General features: G+C 40.8%; 1 protein-coding gene across 1 annotated transcript in view; it reads right to left on the minus strand.

Moving 5' to 3' along the window:
* Positions 1–9,055: 9,055 nt before the first annotated feature.
* The window catches only part of LOC104280058 (collagen alpha-1(XIX) chain-like), a gene marked incomplete at its 5' end in the record, with an annotated part of 39,196 nt that continues 25,023 nt past the window's right edge, over positions 9,056–23,228 (minus strand). Inside the window, 5 exons of the mRNA XM_009877592.1 lie at positions 9,056–9,593; positions 9,832–9,909; positions 15,990–16,145; positions 18,087–18,153; positions 19,090–19,260. Of these exons, the coding sequence (XP_009875894.1) occupies positions 9,457–9,593; positions 9,832–9,909; positions 15,990–16,145; positions 18,087–18,153; positions 19,090–19,260 (609 nt within the window). The remainder of the gene's footprint in view (positions 9,594–9,831; positions 9,910–15,989; positions 16,146–18,086; positions 18,154–19,089; positions 19,261–23,228) is intronic.

Raw genomic sequence — 23,228 nt, forward strand, 5'->3', positions numbered from 1 at the left:
CCGGGTCTCCACTTCTCCAGAGTAAACAGCCCCAGCTCCCTCAGCCTCTCCTCACAGGACTTTCCCTTCAGTCCCTTCCCCAGCCTCGTTGCTCTCCTCTGGACCCGCTCCAGCCCCTCAAGGTCTTTCTTGCAGTGAGGGGCCCAGCCCTGCACACAGTCATAGAAGGAGATAAGATCAATCACGATCTTCCTTTCCTAAACCCACGTTGGCTGGGCCTGATCCCCTTGTCTTCTACATGCCGCTTGATGACACTCAGGATGATTCGCTCCATAACCTTGCCAGGCACTGAGGTCAGGCTGACAGGCCTAGAGTTCCCTGGATCCTTCTTCTGGCCTTTCCTATGGATGGGCCTCACATTGGCCAACCTCCAGTCATCTGGAACCTTCCCAGTTAGCCAGGATTGGTGATAAATGATAGAGAGCAGCTTAGCCAGTTCTTCTGCCAGCTCCCTCAGCACGCTAGGATGAATACCATCCGGACCCATGGACTTGTTGGGATCTAAGCGGCACAGCAGGTCACTAACTACTTCCTACTGGATTACAGGAGGGTTATTCTGCTTCCCATCCTAGACAGGAATGAGGAGCAGAATACCCCTCAGGAGCCCAGTTGCCCTGAGGACAGCCAGTCTTTTTGTTAAAGACTGAGGCAAAGAAGATGTTAAGTACCTCAACCTTTTGCTTGTCATTCGTTTTTATGTTCCCCCCTCATCCAACAAGGAATGGAGATTTTCCCTGACCCTCCTTTTGTTATTAATGTATCTACAAAAGCTTTTTTTATTGTCCTTAACAGAGATGGTCAGATTAAGTTCTAACTGAGCTTTTGCATCTCTAATTCTCTTTCTACATGACCTTACAATATCCTTAAACGCTTCCTGATTCATCTGCCAACTTTTTCCAAAGTTGATACACTTTTCGTTTTTCTGAGTTCTTGCAAAAGCACCCTGCTCAACCAGACTGGTCTTCTTCCTCCCCCGCTCATTTTTCGGCACACAGGGACAGCCTGCTCCTGCGTCTTCATAATTTCATTCTTAAAGTAAGTCCAGCCTTCCCAGGCCCCTTCATTTTTTAGGGCTCTTTCCCAAGGGACTCTCTGATCCAGTGTCCTGAATAGCCCAAAGTCAGGCCTCCGGAAGTCCAAGGTAGAGGTTTTGCTGATGACCCTCCTAACTTCACCACGTATTGAAAATTCTATCATACCATGGTCACTGTGCCCAGGACAACCTCCAACCATCCCATCTTCCACCAGCCCTTCCCAGTTCGTAAACAGTAGGTGTAGCAGGGCACTAGTCCTGGTAGGCTCACTGACCAGCTGCAACAGGAAGTTGTCATCCAGACACATTCCAGAAACCTTCTGTTCTGCCCTCCTTCTGCTGTGTTGTACTTCCAGCAGACATCTGGTAAGTTGATGTCCCCCACGAGAACAAGGGCTAGTGAACGCAAGACATCTCTAAGTTGTTGAAAGAGTATCTCATCAGTGTCTTTATCCTGGTTGGGTGATCTGTAGCAGACTCCCAGTAGTTTATCAGCCTCATTGGTGTTCCCCTTTATCCTTACCCATAAACATTCCACCTTGGTGCATCTCCTGCTCTCTGCTTAGTTCCTCAGAAGCAGCACGGAGTGAGATTTCAGAGAAAAGGTGGAGGAAGAGAACAGGCCTCAAGAGCCGTGCCGTATCTCCCCGGGACTGTGGGCAAAGCCTGAGACAGAACACTTTTCCTGCACCTCCAGTTTGGCTAAACTCACTCGTAACCCATGTCTCTTACCTTAATACTACAGGAACTTATCAGAATAGACGAGGGCAAAGAATTCCATTCTTAAGAAACAAATCCAGACAACTGTGTACAAGGCAATTAGTTTGTTCACACATAAACGCCTCTGAAGTTACAGAATTAGGGCAGGTTTTGCTGATTTAGGGCATAGTCCTCAAAAGTACTCCTTACCTAGTGCAACAAATAAAACATTAATGGTAATGACAAACTGTAGTTTCACAGGCAAACTTTATTTTGACTATAAAGTGTGTAAAACTCTTATAAAGGAAAAAAACACACAACACCTGATGACAGACTGAAAATATTATTTTCCATATGTAATGCATAAACATAATGAATCAAAAGAAGCAAAAAACCCCCAATATTTAAATACAAATGTGAAGTGTTTTAAAAACATAGTCTGAAAAATGCATAAAATTCCAAAAATGGAAATAAATTCATGTAGGAGAGAAAACATTCATATGTAAAAACCAAATAAGAATTATTACAATCAAACAAATTCAACACCAAGGGTCAATTCAATGCAGAATCTATGTAAGTGGATAGCTTAAGATTGTGACAGATTTTTGGCCTTCAAGCTGACTTGTGCATTTAAGTTAAAATGCAGAATGGAAGAATAAATCCTCAAGCCCATTATAAGTCACTATGGGACACGCTGGTTATTCTAAGCATTTAGTAATTCCAAATCTTGTGCAAGAGTGGAAAAAATTATCAGAAGAATAGCAGGATTTATACCAAAAACTACCAGGAATCTAATTTTAGTAACAGCATGTTCAAGTAAATAAAGATTTGGAAAATAAAGCCAGGATTATGAATTAAAAGGATGCAGAAAAAAAAAAAAAGTGCTAGTTTAAATAAATACATTCAGGTGGCATGAAGCAAAGAGGTTGTGAGGTTTCACAAGCCACTGCGTGCTGCTCTTTCTAACCAGATGCTTCTGGAATCTCGGTGAGGACCCGAGTAAATCTTGATCTCACCTCCTTCTGGTTCAGCATCATAAAATGCTACAAGATTTTTTTTTTTTTGATCAAAAGATGAGTGAAAAATCACTTTTACCCATCTGTGTCTCTGTCACCACTCCTAATTCTACACTGTGATAAATCACTTACTTAAGCCTAGGCAGGAATCAAGAGAAAAACGTTTAACAATTGTCCCTAAAGTAGACTCATAAAATCACTATGGTTGGAAAAGACCTTCAAGATCATCAAGTCCAATCGTTAATGAAAACCAGTTCTTCACAATCCAGTCTGGTATTTTAAAATGGTGACTGCAATGCTTTTCCTACTGGGCTACTAACAAGTACCAGCAACACTGCTGCCAAATACTGCACTGCATGTTATACATCTATAGTTTATATAGAGAGAGTTTATATATTAGTTTGCTGTCACACTTGTCACCGGGTTCAAGCGGCCTAGTAGGAATTGCTACCAAAAACTTCTTGTGAATATTTCACAAAGGCTGAAACCTCTCTTTAGCCAAAGGGGCTCTAGAGCACAACCTGGGCCCCCCCAAAAAGGCAAGAAAGCAAGACCGGGGAGGATTACACATGGTTTTGCTTCCCTCAGTGAATGCCCCAGTCGCAATCTGAGTTTATCCAGAGCCAAACGCAGGTCTGCAACCAAATTCACTCTTACTTCAAAAAAGGAAAGAACCAACAAACGGTACTTTCAAGGTTACTTGAAGGAGAGAGGGAACAGGAAGCTGAGACCCTTAGTTTTGGAGACAACTGTGTGAGTTCCTCCAGGCAGAGCACAGCAGTTGGTGCTCCGTGTGCAAATGCTCACTGCATTTTTGCAAATGTTTTAAAATTGCTTTGATAATTGGGTGAAACGCATCTGCTTGACTTGCTCATCACTGTATTATTATTTGGCCATGTCTCCTCTGCTTCCTCCATATTTCAAATGCAGTCACTGCATCTCCTCTCTACGTGGGTCACAGGCAAAGAAGAAATGTCTTTTTTTTTTTTTTCTAGGGCACGATACTCCCATCCGATATTTTTACAGCTTCAGTTTTATTCCCCTCCCTTCGATTGTTTGTTTTACTGTTCTGTTTTGCTTTCTGTGTATGCATTCTAAAGGACTGGTACAACAGTGTCAGCTTTAGACAGTATGTGAAGCAAACCTGCTGAAGCCACTATGAAATCTGAAGGAAGAAAATTAAGTTAGTGGCCAAATTATTACCTAGCATCTGTTAAAATGCCACTGACATAGGAATTATCCTTTTATTCCTGAGACAGTTAGGCAAGAGAACAATGAAAATACCTGAGTTACCTAAACCTAACAGTTCAGTGAATCACCTGCTTTAATTAAGTGATTATCTCATAATCTCATAATAATCTCTTGTGATTTGACACAGAAGGAAAGGCTGCCATTTCTGACAGAACCACACACAGTAATGTGTGAAATAAAATTTCCCTTTCCACCCGGAATGGTGTTTCAGATGTATATGGCCACACAGTAATGTAAGAGGCAATTTTCTATCCACTTAATACATTTCCATTGAACCAAACCCTAAATGCTGCAACCCAAAAATATAATAAAGAAGCAACCAGTCAGCATGTACCGTGATTCGTTCAGTGACAGCTGTATGTCACTCAGAAACAAAAGAAAGCAATAAAAATAAGGTATGTCATTGAAAATCCTTTAAACATAATGACTGGAGACAAAATATATTTACATTGAAACTTAAGTAAATTATTAAATGAATTCGTGTTTGTAGAACAGCAGACTCTGAGATAAAACTGCTAAAAGACATGTGGACTACACTCTTTTTAGCTACAAACTTATTTTGGTCTAGAATCTGTGACGTTTGTTAGCAATTAATGTTTGAAAACCACATTTCCTCAAGGTGTGGTGAAGCCTGCGTTTTCCACTTAAACACCAATCAAGGCAAGATCATGGTTAAACTTGTTCTCTGCGGTCTACACCCACCTACACATATGGAGATGGAATTAAACATCCACCCAGCACGACCTAGTTGTAGTGGATGTAGATTCCAAGGAAAATTTGTACGACCTGGGACATCCATAGTCTAGCAAAAACGTGATACAAAATACCCCCAAACCAACACTGTTTTGATTCCTGAGATACTTCTCATGATCTAACATCACGTTAGAGCAGTGGTTCTACTGCACTGATAAAATACAAGGTTAGAGGCTGGCTTTATGTAGTGTATTTGGAGGAACAAGTTTATAAAATCTTAGTTCACCCTGTGGGGTTTTTACAAGACATTTATGTAAACATTACAGAAAAAGAATAAAAAAAAAAAGAGCGTATGCTGCCATGAAAAACAGTATTTCACCCTTCTAAAAAAAATAAAAAAAATATTTTGTGTGATTATCCACCAATTAAAAAAATACACTTATTTAACAAAGTTGTGCATCTCTAACATCTGTCGTAATCCACAATCATAAAACATACAGGAAGGACGGATGATACAATCAAACCGGTTTCCATATCACAGTGCTCTTTTAGCATTGAAACCAAATCCAGTTTAAGACAAAAATACTGGTTCTTAAAACGTCACTAGGCTGCACTGCTGCTTGATCTCATCAAGTACGTGGTTTTAACTTTTATTAACCATAGCAGACTCCCTGCTCCCTTAGAGACAAACGTCATTATGGGGGACATAAATGATGCCTCAAAGCAGGATGTCCCACCACTGCATGTTCTTCTGTAACGTGTATATACACAAAACACAAATAAAATCTAGGCAATATCACCTGCAAATAATTATCCAAGAAAGGTAGTATTTCTGCAAATACTACCACGCAAAACTAAATGGATTTTAGGTAGAAAAGAAAACAACAACAAAAAAAATCAGGCTCAAGAACAAAATCAGAAACACAGACCCTACGCAGCACGGGGTCATTTCTTGCGCTGCGAAGTTCCGCATGGGTTTTCTCCTTTGTGCTGAAAAGATGTTTTGAACTTCCCCGTGTGGACAAAAGCAGGTGTGTGGAGCCTCAGAAAAATAAAAGTGATCCTCCTACCAAGTTTATTACTTTCTTTAGGCAAACTAAGTAGCTCTGTACGCAGCCATACACAACTTGCCATAAAATATAATAGTCTGACCCTGAACCAGAAGAAAGCTCAGAGAGCTTTTAAGAAATGTTTAAAATATGTTGTCAATGATATTTCAGTTCAAAGTCCTGTTGTTACATAAACATTCCCAAATTAGAAAAATATCTTGTGCTACTGGAAAAAAATAATCGTCTGCGTTTAGTTCCCTGCAATGCTTGCTGCAGCACAGACTGCTCAAAACAGGTAAGGAATTGGTAAAGCAAATCACAAAATGGATTTAGCACCCCTCTGCCCTTCCCAAAACCCAAGACAACATGAGTCTGAAACTGCAGAAAAATTTCAGGGGCCAAACCTGGAAACTGTGCAGAACTATGTTTCCAGCTACTTTCTGCTTTCAATTCTAAAAAAAATAAGAGTAGGAGCAACACAGTGTGAAGCAGAATTAAGCTGGGATTAATGCTGTTCTCCCTCAGCGAAGAATGCAGCGTTGTTAAAAAGGTAGTGAGATAGCCTGTATTAAAAAAATGCCCATTTTCTCACGTGAGAAAATTAAAGTGGGCCTTTAGCAAAATAAAAATAATGAGACAAGATAATTACCACAGCTACCTGCAAATCAACTGGAAGTGTTCAAACACATTTAAAAAAGACCTTATCGATTTGAGCCTATAAAAAAGAAAAAAAGGCATCTGTAGGAAACATAGATGAAAAAATAAAACTTCTTCAAATATAAAAAGTGTTCTCCTTTCCGATAAGTTCAAGTAACGTAACATACAGCAATTACATCTGACAAATACCAGATGCTCAGTTTCAGCTAGCTAAAAGCCCCAAAATATACACATAACCCTACTGCGGCGCAACAGCCTATGTACAGCCTTCCAGGACGGGGGCTGCTTGGAAACCTCTCGGTCACGTGGAAATCCTTTTACAAGACAGCACCCTTTTCAGTATTATCACAGAAAAGGAAGCTTTAAAATTAACTTAGGAAGTAAAAAAATACTCAGATTTTTTACATACATTGGAATTACTGAAGAAGTAAAAAGAAATCAATGAAAAGAAAACATAAAATAAAAATGTTCATGCAAGATACCTGACCAGCAGTTCATCTGATTGAATGGAAAACAGTATGTGGGGTCTGTTCCCCCGTTGGTTTGTGGACACCGACCTGCGTGCCGGGGCGAGGCCCTTGGCTTCACTTGCTGCCCTGGGAGACTCGTGGCCCGGAGAGCAGCGGGTGCCTCGGGAAGCCCAAGCGCTCGGTTCCGAGCCATGTCGCTGGTTCCCTGTGCTGGCCCAGCTACGGCGCGCTGAGGACCCGACCTCGGCGTGCGGCCAACACCACGGAGCAAATCCAGACACGCTCCACTGGCACGGGACATCTGGAACGGGAGCAGCACACCTTGAGCTACGCACAGGTGGGACCGCTCATTCCAAAAGTGCCTTCACTCCGTCAGGACAGGCACCCACTGCCTGCAGAGCGGAGGACGCACCGGCTGAGAGAAGGGGCAGTTATTGCCTCCCGAGGGATGAGCAGAAAAGGAGGCGTGAAGACTGTGGTTTGCCCGTGGGCTTTGACTGCTCCGTCCCCATCCTCACACGGGACAGACGCAGCACCCCGAACCCCACCAAGGGCTCTCCAGCTGCAGGGTGTATTACAGTTCGCAGGCTGCCTTCAGGAGATGGTTCTGTGTTAAGCCACAGAATTTCTGCTGTCCTCCTTCCTGCTGCCCTCTCCTATCCCAGGTGTTTACTGTCAGCCTTCATCCCTGTGTTTACTTACAAATCCTTCTTGCACCAAGTACCTTCTTCCCTTCAGACCTGTAACTGATTAACGAGTCAGGTGGGAATGCTTTTCCTCTGAAGGCTTGGCCCGTGCTCCCCACCTGCCTGGGTTACCTCTGTCATTTCTTGCACTCATCTTGCTCCTCCGCTTTAGGTGCAAGAGCTAGGAACTCTATTCAGAACAAATGCCAATATACTTCTCTTTTTTTTTTTTTTAAAGACTCCCACCAGTCATTCCTTTCTGTTTTTAAGCAAAATCCAGAATTCAGCCAGATTCATGTTTCACAGCAGCTTCTCTGGAATCCAGGATTTCCAATTTGGGAACACTTCTACAGGTCAGTACAGGTCAAGCACAAAGTGACGAAAACCACTTTCCTGCCTGATGTGGGTGAGAATGACCAGCTTCCTAATGACGAGGCAAGAACCCTCAGTACTGCTTTTGTGCTATGGCTTTAATCTGAGGTTGTGATTTATAGCTGCCCATGCTCTCTCAACAGCACCTCCACTTTCTATTGCAGTGCAGCAAATTCTGTAGGACTAATCCAGGATCATCTGTTTCCTAATAAATCGGAGTGAAACTTTGACCAACCCTTCTCTCTCCTTTTCAAAACCAGCCTCTGTGTGACTGATTTTCTCCATCTTTCCTTTTGTTCAACCCTTTGAGCTCTATATGATTTATGTGTTGCTCTGTTTTGTTCTTCACTGACTAAGTCTGGTCCTGTAGGATTTGCTGAATGCCTGCAAATGCACGCTGTCGTGCTCTCCCTAGTACAACTTTCCAAGAAGCGTTTTGCATTTTTTCCAAATTTCTCTTGAACTCAAATGATTTTTTGCAATCAGCTATTTGGCCTATGAGTTTTGCACCCTGCTGCTTCCATGTTCTTCTCAAGCTCATTTTGGCAGGAGGAAAACTGTGCCACCGGTGAGAGCAGAGGCTTGTGAAGTTCCCCCTTTGACTGTCTCTCTGTGTACCCACCACCCTCTGCTCTAAAGCAATGGGTCTTCTTTGCTGTACGCAGACATAACGGAGAGTAGCTTGATTACAGGCAATGATGTTAAACTTACTAAGCCCACATAATGGTTAGAAGGTGTGCTAGTTCTCAGTTGGCAACATGAACACCAGTCCCTAGCAGTTTAATATCTGGAGTATACGTAACCATGACTAAATGAATGTACAAGCCCTCAGTTGGGAAAACATTCAGGCAGGAGAGATGCTTCTCAGGGCTACACCTGGTGAATTCCCAGTCAGTCAGAAGCTAAACATTGGATGGGATTAGAGAGATCATAAACACATCTTCATTTCCTTCTTCGGTATCTTGGGAGTGACTGAAATGGTGGGTCGCGGTCGTAGAGCACAACACGGATCTGGTTCAGAAGGTGTGCCGGAGTCTCCTCAAGGGATGTGAATATTTAGTCTTAACAGAGTTCCAAGTGCTCCAGCTCAGGTCCTGCATTCGCCATGAACAGGTACGTTTTAAAAATTCAGAAATGCATTTTCTCCATTTAAACTTCACCCCCAGCAAGAAAAATAAAGCCAGCTTACGTACTGAGGCATACATACTGTCTTAAGTTATATTAAAATACTTCTTGTTTGAAGAAAGAAGCTTATGAAAATTATTTGGGCCTATTTTCTCCTCTAAGCATAATAAATATGAGAAACGTAACACATGGAATGCACCCTGGAAAATATATGTCATCATTTCATAATTATGACACTGCAAATAACATAGAAAAAGGCTCAATTCCGTGCCTTATAAATTATCTATATACCATGCAGTGTCGAGGAAAAATAAAAAAATGCACCAAATATTTCAAAGGTTAAATTAACTTGTTGAGAGGAGTGAAAAGTGACTGTGAACCCAAGTGTCTAGGGGAGAGGGTTTTTTATTTCCCGCTGGCGTGTGACCGAGTCTGTGCTATGTGGTAATAGCAATCTGTCGGACTGCATCTCCCATCGGGTCCAGGTGGCCCCTGTGGTCCGGGTGATCCTGGTGTTCCCGGTGGGCCTGGCAGGCCAGTAGCTGGCAAAAACAAATTTAGAGTTAGTAGAGTCCTCAGCTGAGCCCGCGCAGTGCCCCGTGTCTCACTGCTGATGGGCAGCTCCATACCAGCTCACCCACAGGAAAGCAGGTGGGTCTGACCCCGTGCTACAACCAGGCTCGGGAGGAAAGGCACGGGTGTAAAACTGGCGTGAAAACCAGGAGAAAGGCCTTTTAGTTCATAAATAACAGTAGCAGAAAAAAATCTGGAGACTTGTACCTGCAGGGCCAGGTGGTCCAGGGTTACCAGGCAGTCCGATTCCAGGCTCACCTCTTTCCCCTTTCTGTCCTCTATAACCTACATGGAATAAAAATAGGAAAATAAAAGCGTCCTCTTATTATAAACAGTGATCTTCCACACATCTTGCTGACAGGAACTTATCAAGACACACACTCACTTCATTTTCTGAGACTGGTATTTTTTTTGTGACACAGCTTTTATATTTCTAAGTTCCTTCTGGAAAAGTAACCATTGCATCCTCTGCCAGAGGACTCTCGCTATGTTCACTAGTCGGATCTTTCCCCAAAAAGTTCCTCTAATAAAGAACAAAACTCATATTCTGCTCCAGTGTTACCTGTTTGATGAAGTGAAGGATTGAAGCTAGAGATGGAGATGGATCAGTTCAGATTGGACGTTAGGAAGTTCTTCACCATGAGGGTGGTGAGACACTGGCACAGGTTGCCCAGAGAGCTGATGGAAGCCCCATCCCTGGAAGTTTTTAAGGCCAGGCTGGATGGGGCTCTGAGCAGACTGATCTAGTGGGGAATATCCCTGCCCATCATGGGGCGGTTGGAACTAGATAGTTTTAAGGTCCCTTCTGACCCTGACAATTCTATGATTCCATGTGAAGCACCAACCCAAGGGCCATCCGGAGCCTGAGCAGCCCTTCTCTGATAGCCCAGAAACAACAAGACATTGTAGGATTTTCTGCTCTACATAAATCCTTACGTGTCCACTTTTTAGACTGTAAACTGGTATCTGTATGCCTAGATATTCCCCTGAATGCACGAGAAACCTGACTCCCCTGCTCCAGAGAGACACAGTTGCCCTCACATGGAATGAGGCATCTGTAGAACTTGAGGAGGTTTTGGGTCCTAGTGTGCAAGGCATTCTTTGACCCAAGTGGCTGCATATTGTTAATGGGGTGTGGTTATACTTTGAACATTCATGCCTGTTTTCTAATATAAACTATATAAGTTATAGCTTTGTATTTATCTAAACAGCTTCCATCTTCTCAGGTGCTGCTATCCCTGTTTATTTTTCCTTAAACTGTTTGTAAAAAGTTTTATTAGTTGGAAACACTCTGGCTGCTTTATAGCAGAGTACTCGTAGCTATCGATATGACATTTTGCTTAATATTTCAAGTTAAAAATTCACCTACAAATGGAACTTTTCTGTTTAGACCATGTAATTTATGTAGGACAGAGCATGAAGACATTTTTAAAGGAAAAAGCGTGACACCCATTACAACCTCTTACTTTAAAATGGATTATCTCCAACACCTCAAACTCTGGCATGTAAGTGGACACATGCTGAAGATTAATTTGCCAAGTTCTGGTCACATTTGAAACTAAAATTGTTCTGCTTCAGGAACCAGTATATTTCCACGTATGTGCCATACAATAAACTTCCTCTTGTGAAGAGATGTAACTTAGTTTGAATGAAGTGAGAAATGTCACAGCTGGCCAGTCAGCACAGGGGCATCAATCCACCTGATGTGTCCTGAAGGTTAATGGGCACTGGCAGATGGATGGCAAAGGTTGTCTTGCCACTATCCCGCAGACTATGGCAGCACTGGCACTTTATGGGAGAATTCAGAAGGAAACTATTGTAAACGCTGTGGGTACCAGTTCAGGGTTGTTACGACAGGCACAGTGCAGTACGGATGGTACACAGAGTATTCAAGCTTTCCATTAAACACAAGCTCATTATACGCTTTGCAGAAAGTCCATTATCTGTTGCAGTCATTCTAGGTTTCAAAACAGAGCATCAATTACCTGACTCTTCTCTCATCACCCCAAGGAAATTACAGTGAGGCAAAACCAGTAGAAAACGCATGCAGCGTGTCATGCATAACGTAACAAAAGGCAATCAAGGTTTGAAAAGCTCACGGAGAAACAAACTTAGTATTAATCATGCATTCTGGTCACTGAGCTGTGTTAAGCAGAACTGTGCAAGGCATACATGCACACAAGCTATAAAGACTCAGAAGAGGGAATATGCAGGTGTTTGTATTCAGTTGTGAATCTTGAATTTGTTCTTTAATAACCATAGTAGTATTTATAACTACATCAAGTAGGTTTACTCTGAAAATCTTATGTAACACATAGTAGTTGCTATTTCTGAGAAGCTCAAGCATACAATCACAGCATCTATTACATTTCCTATTTATTTTATATATATGTTTCTTAATTTACAATAGATAGTTACAGTACATTTCTCACTACAAACCCAGTTAATTGCAATTTTACAAAGCGGTGCTGACACTAATCATTTGTTTTGCATTTCTTTAGTTATGGGGAAAAGAGAGAAATCTTATATCTTATGATATATCACATTTATAATCTCCATGATAACCACGATACTGCATGTATCTGAGACATCGTAACTGAAAAGGGACTAAGACAGACTGAAAGATTCTGTAAACATAACTTGAATTCAAGACAAGGAGGCAAAAAAAAAGTAAACCCACAATAGGACAAAGAGCAGCCTGCCAATGCAAATATATGATCCAGGGTAGTGTAAACCAATACTGGCTGTATCTGAATATACATGCAAAGGTGTAGTTTACGCACAGCAGCAGGTAAGTTCTGTTTTGACACTGAACTTTAATACAAAAAATCCCAGATATCTTTTCTAGAAATAAGGCTTAATTTAACAGAGCGTCAGCATATTAGTAAACAGGCCTATATGTAAACACTACAAACAATGTAACGTATGATTCTAGAAGGATAATGTTTGATTTTTAATGAGGTATATTTTGCTCAGAAGTAGGGCCATGATTACACTTCTAGAGGTTAATATCACTTGCTCTCTGAGCTTAAAGTGACAAACTCGTACGGTCAAAGGAAAATATTACCATACACATCAATCCGATTTTGACTTATTGGTTTTAACTTAATGGTACATACAAGATGCTGTTTATTTTTACTGGTAGAATTACAATTCCAGTAAGAAGTACCTGCTTAATTCAAAAGGCGACTGCTTTAGCAGAGCCTTTCACTTGGGTTCAGAAGTTTTGTTGTGATTTCTGCAACCCAGAAGTCGTAGTATGTAAACATGTACCCAGTGTGGGTAGTACCGTAAACACTTGGTAGCAGTATGTAGAGCAAGTACATGTTCAAGTGGATGAGCTTTCTCCTGCTCACAGGGGAGTGGTGAGAGCTAAAATACAGCTCTCGTTTTGCACTCTCCACAAACACGACGGTCAGAAGCATCGCTATCGCAATGCCCTCAGCTCTACTTGGAAAGGACATGAATTCATGTCTATCAACTTGGAGGTAAAAAGTTCTCTCATTTGAACTTGCTTGAAAAAGTATTCCACCTATATCATGGAGACCCTCTTCCATACACATGGATAAGGCAGCACCTAAATCTAGCGTGTCAAGTATCTAGAGAAATCTGAGGCTCTTTAACACAAATGTGATGCAAACACATTACCATGACACGGAAAAATGAGACCGAAGTATCCACCGTGTTTTGAAGTGCAAATACTTGTTCTTACAAACAACTGCAAAGCAACAGGAAAGGTGCTGAGAGTAAGCCCTCTTATCCAGCCTGCAGTGCATGTTCTGAATTCCTTCTGTGTGTTACAGCCCTCTTAGCTTCACTAGTAACACCACCTCACAGTATCAGTTTGCTGCATATATGCATATACCATATTTATTTTCAGTGAAGAAATGTGTATATATATAAATCTTGCAATCACTACTATATAAAGTCTGTTTAAATACCAATTGCATATTTCATAAATAAGTTGCAATCCTTCGTTGGCTTTTGTTTGCATGCTGTATTTTCATCAAGACCATCCTACAAAAGGAAAATTATTTGTACTTGAAGTACTGGGAAACACCTGAGGTACACTATGAATAGCCTTGCTTGAAGGTAACAAATCTGGACTTCATTAGAAATGAATGACTCTGTGCCCAAGAGCCGAGCAATTCCTTAAATATACTTTATGAAGACCAAGCCTACACCTCCAAAAGTTAGTATCTATGTTTTCTGTTTCTGGGGCTAACCTCTACTCATTTGGTTTGCTATGCAGAAGGAGGCTCTGGTGGAATCCAACCAGGTCGTACCAGCCTAGTTCCCAGGGGAATTGACACCGCACTTGAGGTGTACAGAGGGACCCCTGCGAAGTTGCAAGTTAGGTTAAGCAGCTCCTTGGACCCACGGTGACAGCTGCCTTTCCCACTGCTGGGCTCTAGCAGGTTCTCCACTTAGCATCACAGATAGGCTCTGGAGGTGTTCGCTGAGATCCTTTTAATTGCTCTCCAAAAGTACCTACTGTTTTTTATCGGCTGCAGGGGCCAAGTGATTGATTCACTCTGCCAACCCAGGTGTGGGTTACTGCACACAGCAAAACCATGGAGCTGGCAAGCTGGGCTACGCCCAAGCGAGAAATATAATAAGGAATATCTGTCAGTCAACACCAAATGCATATTATGTCCTGGGCGTATGTGCGCACAGTGTGCTGCTTTGATGGTCTCAGCCACACAGGCATGTAACACGCCTCTCCAAAAAGTCTTGTCTCCTTTGTCTTTTATGGTTGAAAATAAGCTGGAATATGGAAGGATGCTTTTCAATCTGCCCAGAGATTTGAATTTATATCACAAAACAATAACATGCACAGGATGACCAGGAAAGGCACGAAGGGTATTTGTGTATTTGTAATTGTGCTTCTCTCACAGGATTATCTCTTACTCAGAACATAAAAAGGAGGCAAGACAAATTTTTGGTTTTCTTTCTCTGGAAGTATAATTTTGTACAGCTTTTGATGTATCTAAGATGTAAATGCTTCTCACTTAGCTTACCTTTTACTAGTCAAAAAAGAGTATTGAGCATATCAGTAAAATAAATGGAAATCCTGTGTACATGGGGCACTACTTTTACTTAAGCATAAGGCATGAAAAAGCAGCTTTATTTTTTTTTTCAAGCACAGCTATCATCTTTACTCTTGATGCTCACTAGCTGGAAATGAAGCCTAGTACAACGTTCCACTTCCCAAAAGCATCTGAGACTATCCACCACATACATCACCATTGAACAATCTGGCACTGACATTGCAGTTGACTGTTTACAGTGATCTGAATATTTAGGTAATGATGAAGTCAGTGTTGTAAGACTCTAAGCCTTTTATTGTTTTCCTTGATCCTTTATTCTTGTTCTTCTCATTCTGAGCTCATCACATTTTTCAAGCTTCTGTCAGGGGTTTGCGCTTATCAATGTTAGTAAGTCTTTATTCTTCTGACAGCTTTAAGATCCACACATCTTCAGCTCTGCTCTCATGTTCTTCATTCCAGTCTGACTTGCTCTGACTCCAGAGCAGACCAAACTAACAAAAGATAATAAAGAACTACCTACAGATAAACTGCAAATTATATATCACCCACCCACAAAATATTATTCATTGATAAATTCTTTTTTTTTTCCATTTACCCGGTGATCCTCTTCCTTTTAATCTCTGAGAGGCTGGCTCTATAGGAAAGCACAGCTACAACGAGCCTTGATCCCTTGAAGCTAATTTTGCAGTGAAAGACAGTTCAGTGAAATGAGAGTCCTATACTGTCCAAATGGATTGCAATGTACAAATTACCATTTAGGGTACAGTGAAAAGCCGATTTGTGAAAAGAGATTACTTCACTGTAAGAAGAATTCATGTGGTAATATTTCAGTTTTCACTGCTTCTTAAAGAATACTATTTGCCTTCAGTTTCTCCTCCCCTGTGTTGTCTCAGGATCAGAACTGAGACTTGGAGATCAAATTTTGTTTCTTTATTAAGATGGTCTCTCAATATGGAACTTAATCTAAATAGTAACATTAGAGTGCTGGCATAAGTTTTCTTCCTTTTAAAAGTATTTTAGAGAAAAAAAGAAACTGCTACAGTAATCTAGGTATCTGTCAGATTTAGATATCTGTCAGTAATTATCTTTATTACTTATTAGAATAAAATGCACTGATTAGCATTTTTTAATCAGTAAAATGCACACATTTACTACAGGTTAATATCTAGATCTAGTCTGGAAAAACATAAGTATAGTTTTAAAAGTTAATCATTAGGAAGCTAGATAGGTAATCTTGGCTTATTTCATAATCATTAGCAAGTGTATAAAGATTTCAAGATACAATTCATGGGAATATTTTTTTTGAATTCCTACCTTGAATTCCACGTTCTCCTGGTGGCCCTGGCAAACCATCCTTTCCTGGGGGTCCTGGTAACCCATCTTTTCCTGGGGGCCCTGGTTTTCCATGAGCTTGGGAGGCAAGCATTGCAGCAGGCAGCTTCAGCTGGGATACAAACTGAGCCATCCTTTCTTCATTAGCAGAGGACACAAGAAAAAAGCAGATAAGAAATCTGTTAGCAAAATACAGGAAAATAAATGAATCCCAAAGCCCCAGCTAAAGTAAGTTTCTAGAAGTAAGGTGTTTAATCCTTCTAAATGTCAAGGTTTAAATACTCCTGTAATACTGAAGCCTTGAGTTCCAATTTGGACTCATGGTTGAGTCTTTACCCTTTGAAATAATCCGGACAAATTTGTACTGAAGTTTCTATTACTACTCTACTACTCTCTTTTACTAATTTACTCCAACATTTCAAATAACTTCTGACTCCTGTTCATAGAAGTACTTAAAATGCAGGAAGAAAGAATAATGAGTACTTAACACTAGATATAAGGAAGAAATTTTCCAGCCCAACACATTCTATGAATACCTCTATGAAGGGCTACCTTGTACATTTGTAGCTCATAGTGAGTTGCAAAGTAGAGCTTAAATGCTGTGAACAGTTCTTGGAATATGCTGAAACCCTGAAAACAGTTGTGAAAAGAACTGTAGGGTGCTCAGCAAACCGTATTAATTGCAGAGACTTCAGCATGAACTTTTCATGCTGGTGGAATAAAGTGCACTCGATAACATTTCAGTGTTCCTTAGAGGTAGACTAAATAGGTAGTAATCTTGAATCTGCCACATTTATACAAGGTTAAAAAACTTAACTAAGCACTCCACAATTTAGCAGGTACTTATTGTGGTGAAGTTTTTAAGATTTAAGAAAAATATCAGAGTAAAAGAAAAGCTGGCATCAAAAAAAAATAACCTTGCGATACAAAACAGGCAAAGTGAAACAAACCCAAAAATAAAAGATCTGTGATCTATTTAGAAAAGATCTACCTTACTGTGTAGTAAGGTGTAGAAAATTGAATAATTATAAAGACAAAATCTAATATTCCCTATACGCAGGACACCTTTTAATATCGTCTTTTTATGAATAGACTGAATCCTTCCCATTTGAATGGGAAAAGGAGGTAACTTCAGTCAACAAACTACTCTTAAAATACGCAGCAGGTTGAATTCCTAGGGGGTAGCAGTCTGGGGAAGGGTGAAAATACACAAAATGATAGCCTTGTTATAAAATGAAAAGCTGTCTGAACAGTTAAAAAAAAGTCTCAAGCTTTATATGATTCCTTTTATCCCTAAAAGATAGAAGGGGTTTGTATCCACAAATGACAAAATAGCTAAGCATACTGCAGACATAGGAAATGCATTTTGCAATGGAAGAGGAACTACTGTTAAGGGGTGTTCAGGCAGAACCTTGTTTCAGACACCTACCTGAGTCACAGCTTTTCAACCCTGACTAAGAGAATGCTGAGAAAGAAAAACACTTCCTTTTCAGAGTGCGGACACACCTAAAAAAGCTCATACAGTGCAAAGGCCTTGGCTGCATCTGGCACCTGCCTAAAACTGTGCCAGAAGAGGGTGGTCTGCAAGGGAGCTTTGGAGCTCAGCAGGGAAGCTTGCTGAAAACGCACAGCAGTTTAGACCTGCATGGCTGAAAGCTGTCAAGCCTTTCTCTCATTTAGATAGTCATCAAGTAAGTGACCGAAACAATTAGATATTTCTATTGTCTCCACTTTAATAGATCTTCGATGTCTTAATTATATGTTGTAGATAGCTACGTATCTGCAATAATACATGGTACATACATGTATCTACAACAATACACTCATATTTGCTGTTACAATTTGGAGCAAACTACCTTTTAATGCTAATCTTTTATATAAGAAAATACTTTGGTTAATAGATATTGTAATTCGTAACTGAACATAATTACATTAAGTAGACTTAAACAACAGTTAAACACAGCTGCAGCAACAAGGCACCTGTTAAACTGAATCTAAGTTAGATGATGTGTAAAGAAATGTATATAAAGGCTATAAAACATTTAGAACAGAATTTAATATAATACTTCATTTTCTTACCTTCAAACACCTTAAGAACTTCTTGTTTGATATAATTTTTTATTTCTTCAAGTGAAACTGCATCAGCCTTATAAGGAAAACAAACAGGTGATGTGTATAAGAAAAAAACATACAGAGAACAATTAGTGACGTCACAGAAACTGAAAAAATTATGAAATTTGCATTAAAAATATAAACCTTTCACCAAAAATTAGGTATTTTAATATATTTGTGTTACTTAACTGCAAATACATAATAATATTGCAAATTCCAAATAATATCATAAAGGTGACTAATACCATGAAGTGGAAGTGGCACTCCTGAATGGCAAGATGATCAGCATGCTATGTGCATGGAAATTAATTTGCTTAAGACAGTGAGGATGTCCATTGACACAGCCACGCTGTACTTGCCCTTGGCACAGGATTTGCCAGCCTCTCACCCTCTCTAGGGACTAACTGCTTGGGTGCGCAGTCGAATCACTAGAACTGCATCACAGGACCAATAACTTCACCGGAAAAGTTCTTTAGAGTTCTTTACCCGATCCAACTGAGGGTATAAAGAACATGTAACATGAATGTGTGCCTGTGCACACATGGAGATAAAGCAAGATATCTAAAACTGACAGCCAGAATTGTATTGTTTTTTTAAACACCGATTTCCCTTTTATTGAGAATCAGTTTTGTCTGCCTCCTTTCCTTTTTCCACAGTTGCAAAGGCTTACACTTTAGCTCTTAAGCTTATGAAAAACTTGCAAATTAACCATATTGAGTAGCTGTATGGATTGTTGGGAGTTGAAGAAAAAATAATTTATTCATAGCACATGTTTAAAAATAATTTAAAATAGCTTCTGGATCATGTGGGTATATTTTTTCCGCCTCTTACCTGAACACTGATATTATCTCAGACATAACTTATTTTTTCTGATACTGGTATTGCTCAGCTGAATTTCTACTGTTCAGCTCATGCTACCTTCATGTCACCTGAACTGAAAAGCAACCAAGGAAAACTTGTATTTACTTACCAGAAACCCTGGGGGTCCTGGTGAACCCGGGGGGCCTTGATGACCTGGTGATCCTGGATAGCCTCTGACTCCTGGTGGCCCAATAGGACCCACATCCCCCTTTTCTCCTGATGGGCCAGGTTTCCCTCGTTCACCTTGTGGACCTTTGTCCCCTGGAATACCCTGATCTCCCTGTATAAATTAAAAGCAGAACGAAAAACATTGCACACAGTGGAACAAAGTGGAAAAGTAGAAAAAGTCATCCAGGAATGTTAAAAGGAAAATTCTTCCCTGCTCAGAAAGAGGTTTTATGAGTCACGCAGGGAAGCTGATTTTACAGGATAATGCCTGTCTCTGAAAACAGCAAGTAATATTTGTTTTCTTAATGTTTCTTTTAATGTTGAAGTCAATGACTAAAAAATGCTGACTCCGTAACTCACTTTTCAAGTATGGAATTTGGGTGCTGAAAGCTTACAGCCCTTAAACATGTCAAATATGGCATAGGTAGAATCTAGGCACTTATATTCCCCCAGGTACAAGGCACCAGGCATTTTTCTGTAACTTTCCCCAGAAGCCTAATATTTAATTTCTACATGTACACAAAATTTCAGCAAATCAAAGAAACAACAAATACACAAATCCATTTATAAGTTCCCTGCAAACAAAATAACTTAAAGGTCAATGCTCTGGCCAGCTAGCACTTCCATCATGGCTGAGATGGCATTTAGATTTGTTTTATCTGTGAGGAATTAAATCTTTTAGAGTGACTTCCTATATTAGCTATTAGTACATGGAACCACAGCTGTGGAGCAGAGTGCCACATGTCACATGTTCAGATTGTTAATGAACAGCCGACAGTTCTTAAGGGTCACTGAGTGCCCTTGCTGCACCACTTAAGCTAATGTGAAGGAGCAAAAATCACCAAGAACTCGCTACATCATTACTGGATAAATCCAGAATCTACATTTATGAGGGGTGAATTAATGGAATTACTTGCATTCTTAATTTACAGCAAGTGCTGGTAAACTGCATTTAGACTTGAAACTTCATTGACTGATAAACCAATAAAAGTGTAGTTATACTCTTAAGTCACGTTTACATGACATGTGAAGACTGAAAAAAAAGAAGGAAAGGTAAGTATGCAAGTAGGGCATTGCACAGCATTTTAATCACCTATCTGTCCTCCAACCTGTACGCTTTCCAGTGAGTTAGAGTCTATTATTGTGACTGAGCCTCATTACAAAGACCGCTGTAACTTGTGATGTTTTATTGCATTAATTGAAGCCATCGTGCATTCCCAATTGGAGTTTAAATTGCCCTAGGTAAGAGTGCAGAGGCTCTGAATTCCTAAAATCTACCACAAGAAAAACTGTTGGAATCTGAGACCTCACCATCTCACACCTATGACCGTGGTGGGTTGACCTTCACTGCCTGCCAGGTACCCAGATAGCCACTCTCTCACTCCACCTCCTCAACAGGAGAGGGTGGGAAAATGAGACGAAAAGCTTGCAAGTCAAGATGAGGACAGGGAGCTCACTCACCAGTTACCATCAGAGGAAAATAGACTGAACTTAAGGGAAGATTAATTTAATTCATTGCAAATTAATAACAGAGCAGGATAGTGAAACCTTCCCCTCAACCCACTCCCTTTCTTCCCAGGCTCAATTTCACTCCTTGCTCTTGTACCTCCTTCCCATAAGCAGTGCAGGGGGATGGAGTCAATCCTTAACACTTGGTCCGTGCTGCTCCTTCCTGCTCACATTCTTCTCCTGCTCCATTATGTGGTCTTTCCCACAGGATACAGTTCTTCACGAACTGCTCCAGTGTGGGTCCTTCACATGGGCTGCAGTTCTTCAGGAATGAACTCTTCCAGTGTGAGCCCCACAGGGGACACAGCTCCTGCCTGAAAACCTGTTCCCGAGTGGGCTCCTCTCCATGGATTCACAGGTCCTGCCAGGAGCAAGTTCCACTGTGGGCTTTCCATGGGCTGCAGCTTCCTTCAGGGCACATCCACTAGCTTTAGAGAGGGGTCCTCCAGAGGTTGCAGATGGATATCTACTCCACTGCGGACCTCCATGGGCTGCAGGGAGACAGCCCAACTCACCGTGGTCTTCAGCACAGGCTGCAGGGGAATGTCTGCTCCAGTACCTGGAGGATCTCCTCCCCCTCCTTCTTCACTGACCTTGAGCCTGCAGTATTGTTTCTCTCACATATTCTCACTCCTCTCGCATAGCTGTTGCACAATCACACCAGGAGTACCAACGTCACTCATGGGATCAGCTTTGGCCAGGAGCAGGTCCACCTGAAATCGGCTCTGTCCTACATGGATGCATCTCCTGAGGCCACTCCTGCAGCTCCCCCTGTTTCCAAATCCTTGCCATGTAAACCCAATACAACCTGTCAAACTGCTACCGTGATCACATAGTCAGGCAAGTCAGTGTGACATGCAAACAATCTCAGTGTGATCACATATAGTGTGTTTCTCTTAAAAGATCTACCCTGTCAATACTGCAAATGCTGGATGTCCAGTTTTAGCTTCTGGGCATTAATACTTCAGGCACAATTCTAAATATGCAGTATTGAGTGATTTCCAACAAAGACACAGCTCATTTAGCAGTTCAGTAGAAAAATGACAAGATACGATGTGATACTGTAAAGACACTTGTAACCATTGTCTAAGACTCAAATTTTTAGCAGTCCATGGGAGCAGGAAAGGGACGATATGTGCACTAGGGGAAATTGGAAAAATAATGTTCTGGTGGAAGAGGTGTACCTTTTTACGCTTCTATATAGTATAAGATTTTTAGGAAAAAATGCTCTGTCCTGCTTACAGCTACCACATCAGTACAACAACATCTTGAGAAATTCAGGGCAGGGGAAGAATTCTGACTGAGAAGCAGGACTTCTGTAGTCTGCAGGGAAGAGGCTCTTTTCCGGCCTTAACAAAGTTTTGGCCTTCAACCTCCATCTCCTACTTCACTCATAGCAACATGAAACATTATAAAATTGAAGAACAACTCCTGTTTTACTATGTTACTGCAAAACTCTGAAGAGGTATAATAACTTTTCATTTAATCACATTTTTGGAGATTAAAGTCCAGTATAGCGAGCCACTGAACACACCATTTTTTTTGGATAATGCCTTTCAAATGAGACCACACACAGATGCACGCATCCACATATATATATATAAAGCTGTATGAAAATTACTATACTTACAGTATGTAGTTTGTCAGGTTTATAACCCTGCAGAATAGGTATGGGTAGCTATTCTACTATAAATAAAGAAAAACAAAGGTTTCTCCAAGGCCGTGGTGCTATGGCAGCATGAAGCTGATCACAGAATTGCTTTTCTTCTTCACGATTCTCATTTTACAGGCTGCCAGTGTGTAGCAGGCAGGCCAAACACTACAAAACCCAATTTTCAGACAAGTATTTTTTTAACTGCCTCCAGTGTTTTCTTTGTGTTTGGAAGAAACTCCTCACAAAAACTCATAGAACTAGGTCATATGTTCCTCCAGATTCCACTTAAAACTCTCCTTCACTATGAATTGTACAAATGCAAGGCAGGATATTTGCATTTTGCAACCTCTGCCCGTGGTGCTGATTTATTCAGTCCTCCTTTTCAGTATTCTCTGCCTTGCATTCAACCTTGAACTATATGCTGTGTAGAAGAAGCTACTGTTTTGCCTCAGTTGCTACATGCAAGTCCCAGGTGCTCCCAGTGTGTTGCCCAGGCATGCAGGTAATAGCAATAAATAAGTCAGCCACCAGCACTTTAATCCATTGTTGAAATGACTTGAAAGGTGTATTTCTGATTGGTATTAACCACATGTTTTCAACTGGTTTGCCACTTCAGTTAATGAAGTAGTAAGAAACCGCAGTGTTTAGTCACTCAAAGGATGTAAAAGATTATTTCGGCCCTGGTGACTACTTCTTTCTTAAACCAAATTCTACAAGGATGTATTTGTATTAGACACAAAAACCTCAACTCTGTCCTTCCAATTTTGATGCTTCTCTCTTCTGTAATTGCAACAGCTAATCTCAAACTGAAATAAGTGAGTATTCTGTACAGGAAAACCTTGACTTTGTGTTATTTTCTGTAATCATTGCAATCTGTCCCACAGATGCAGGTCTGTAATACCCGATCTAGCACAACA

This window comes from Apaloderma vittatum, unplaced genomic scaffold, assembly GCF_000703405.1.
Source record: "Apaloderma vittatum isolate BGI_N311 unplaced genomic scaffold, ASM70340v1 scaffold6741, whole genome shotgun sequence".
Taxonomy (NCBI): domain Eukaryota; kingdom Metazoa; phylum Chordata; class Aves; order Trogoniformes; family Trogonidae; genus Apaloderma; species Apaloderma vittatum.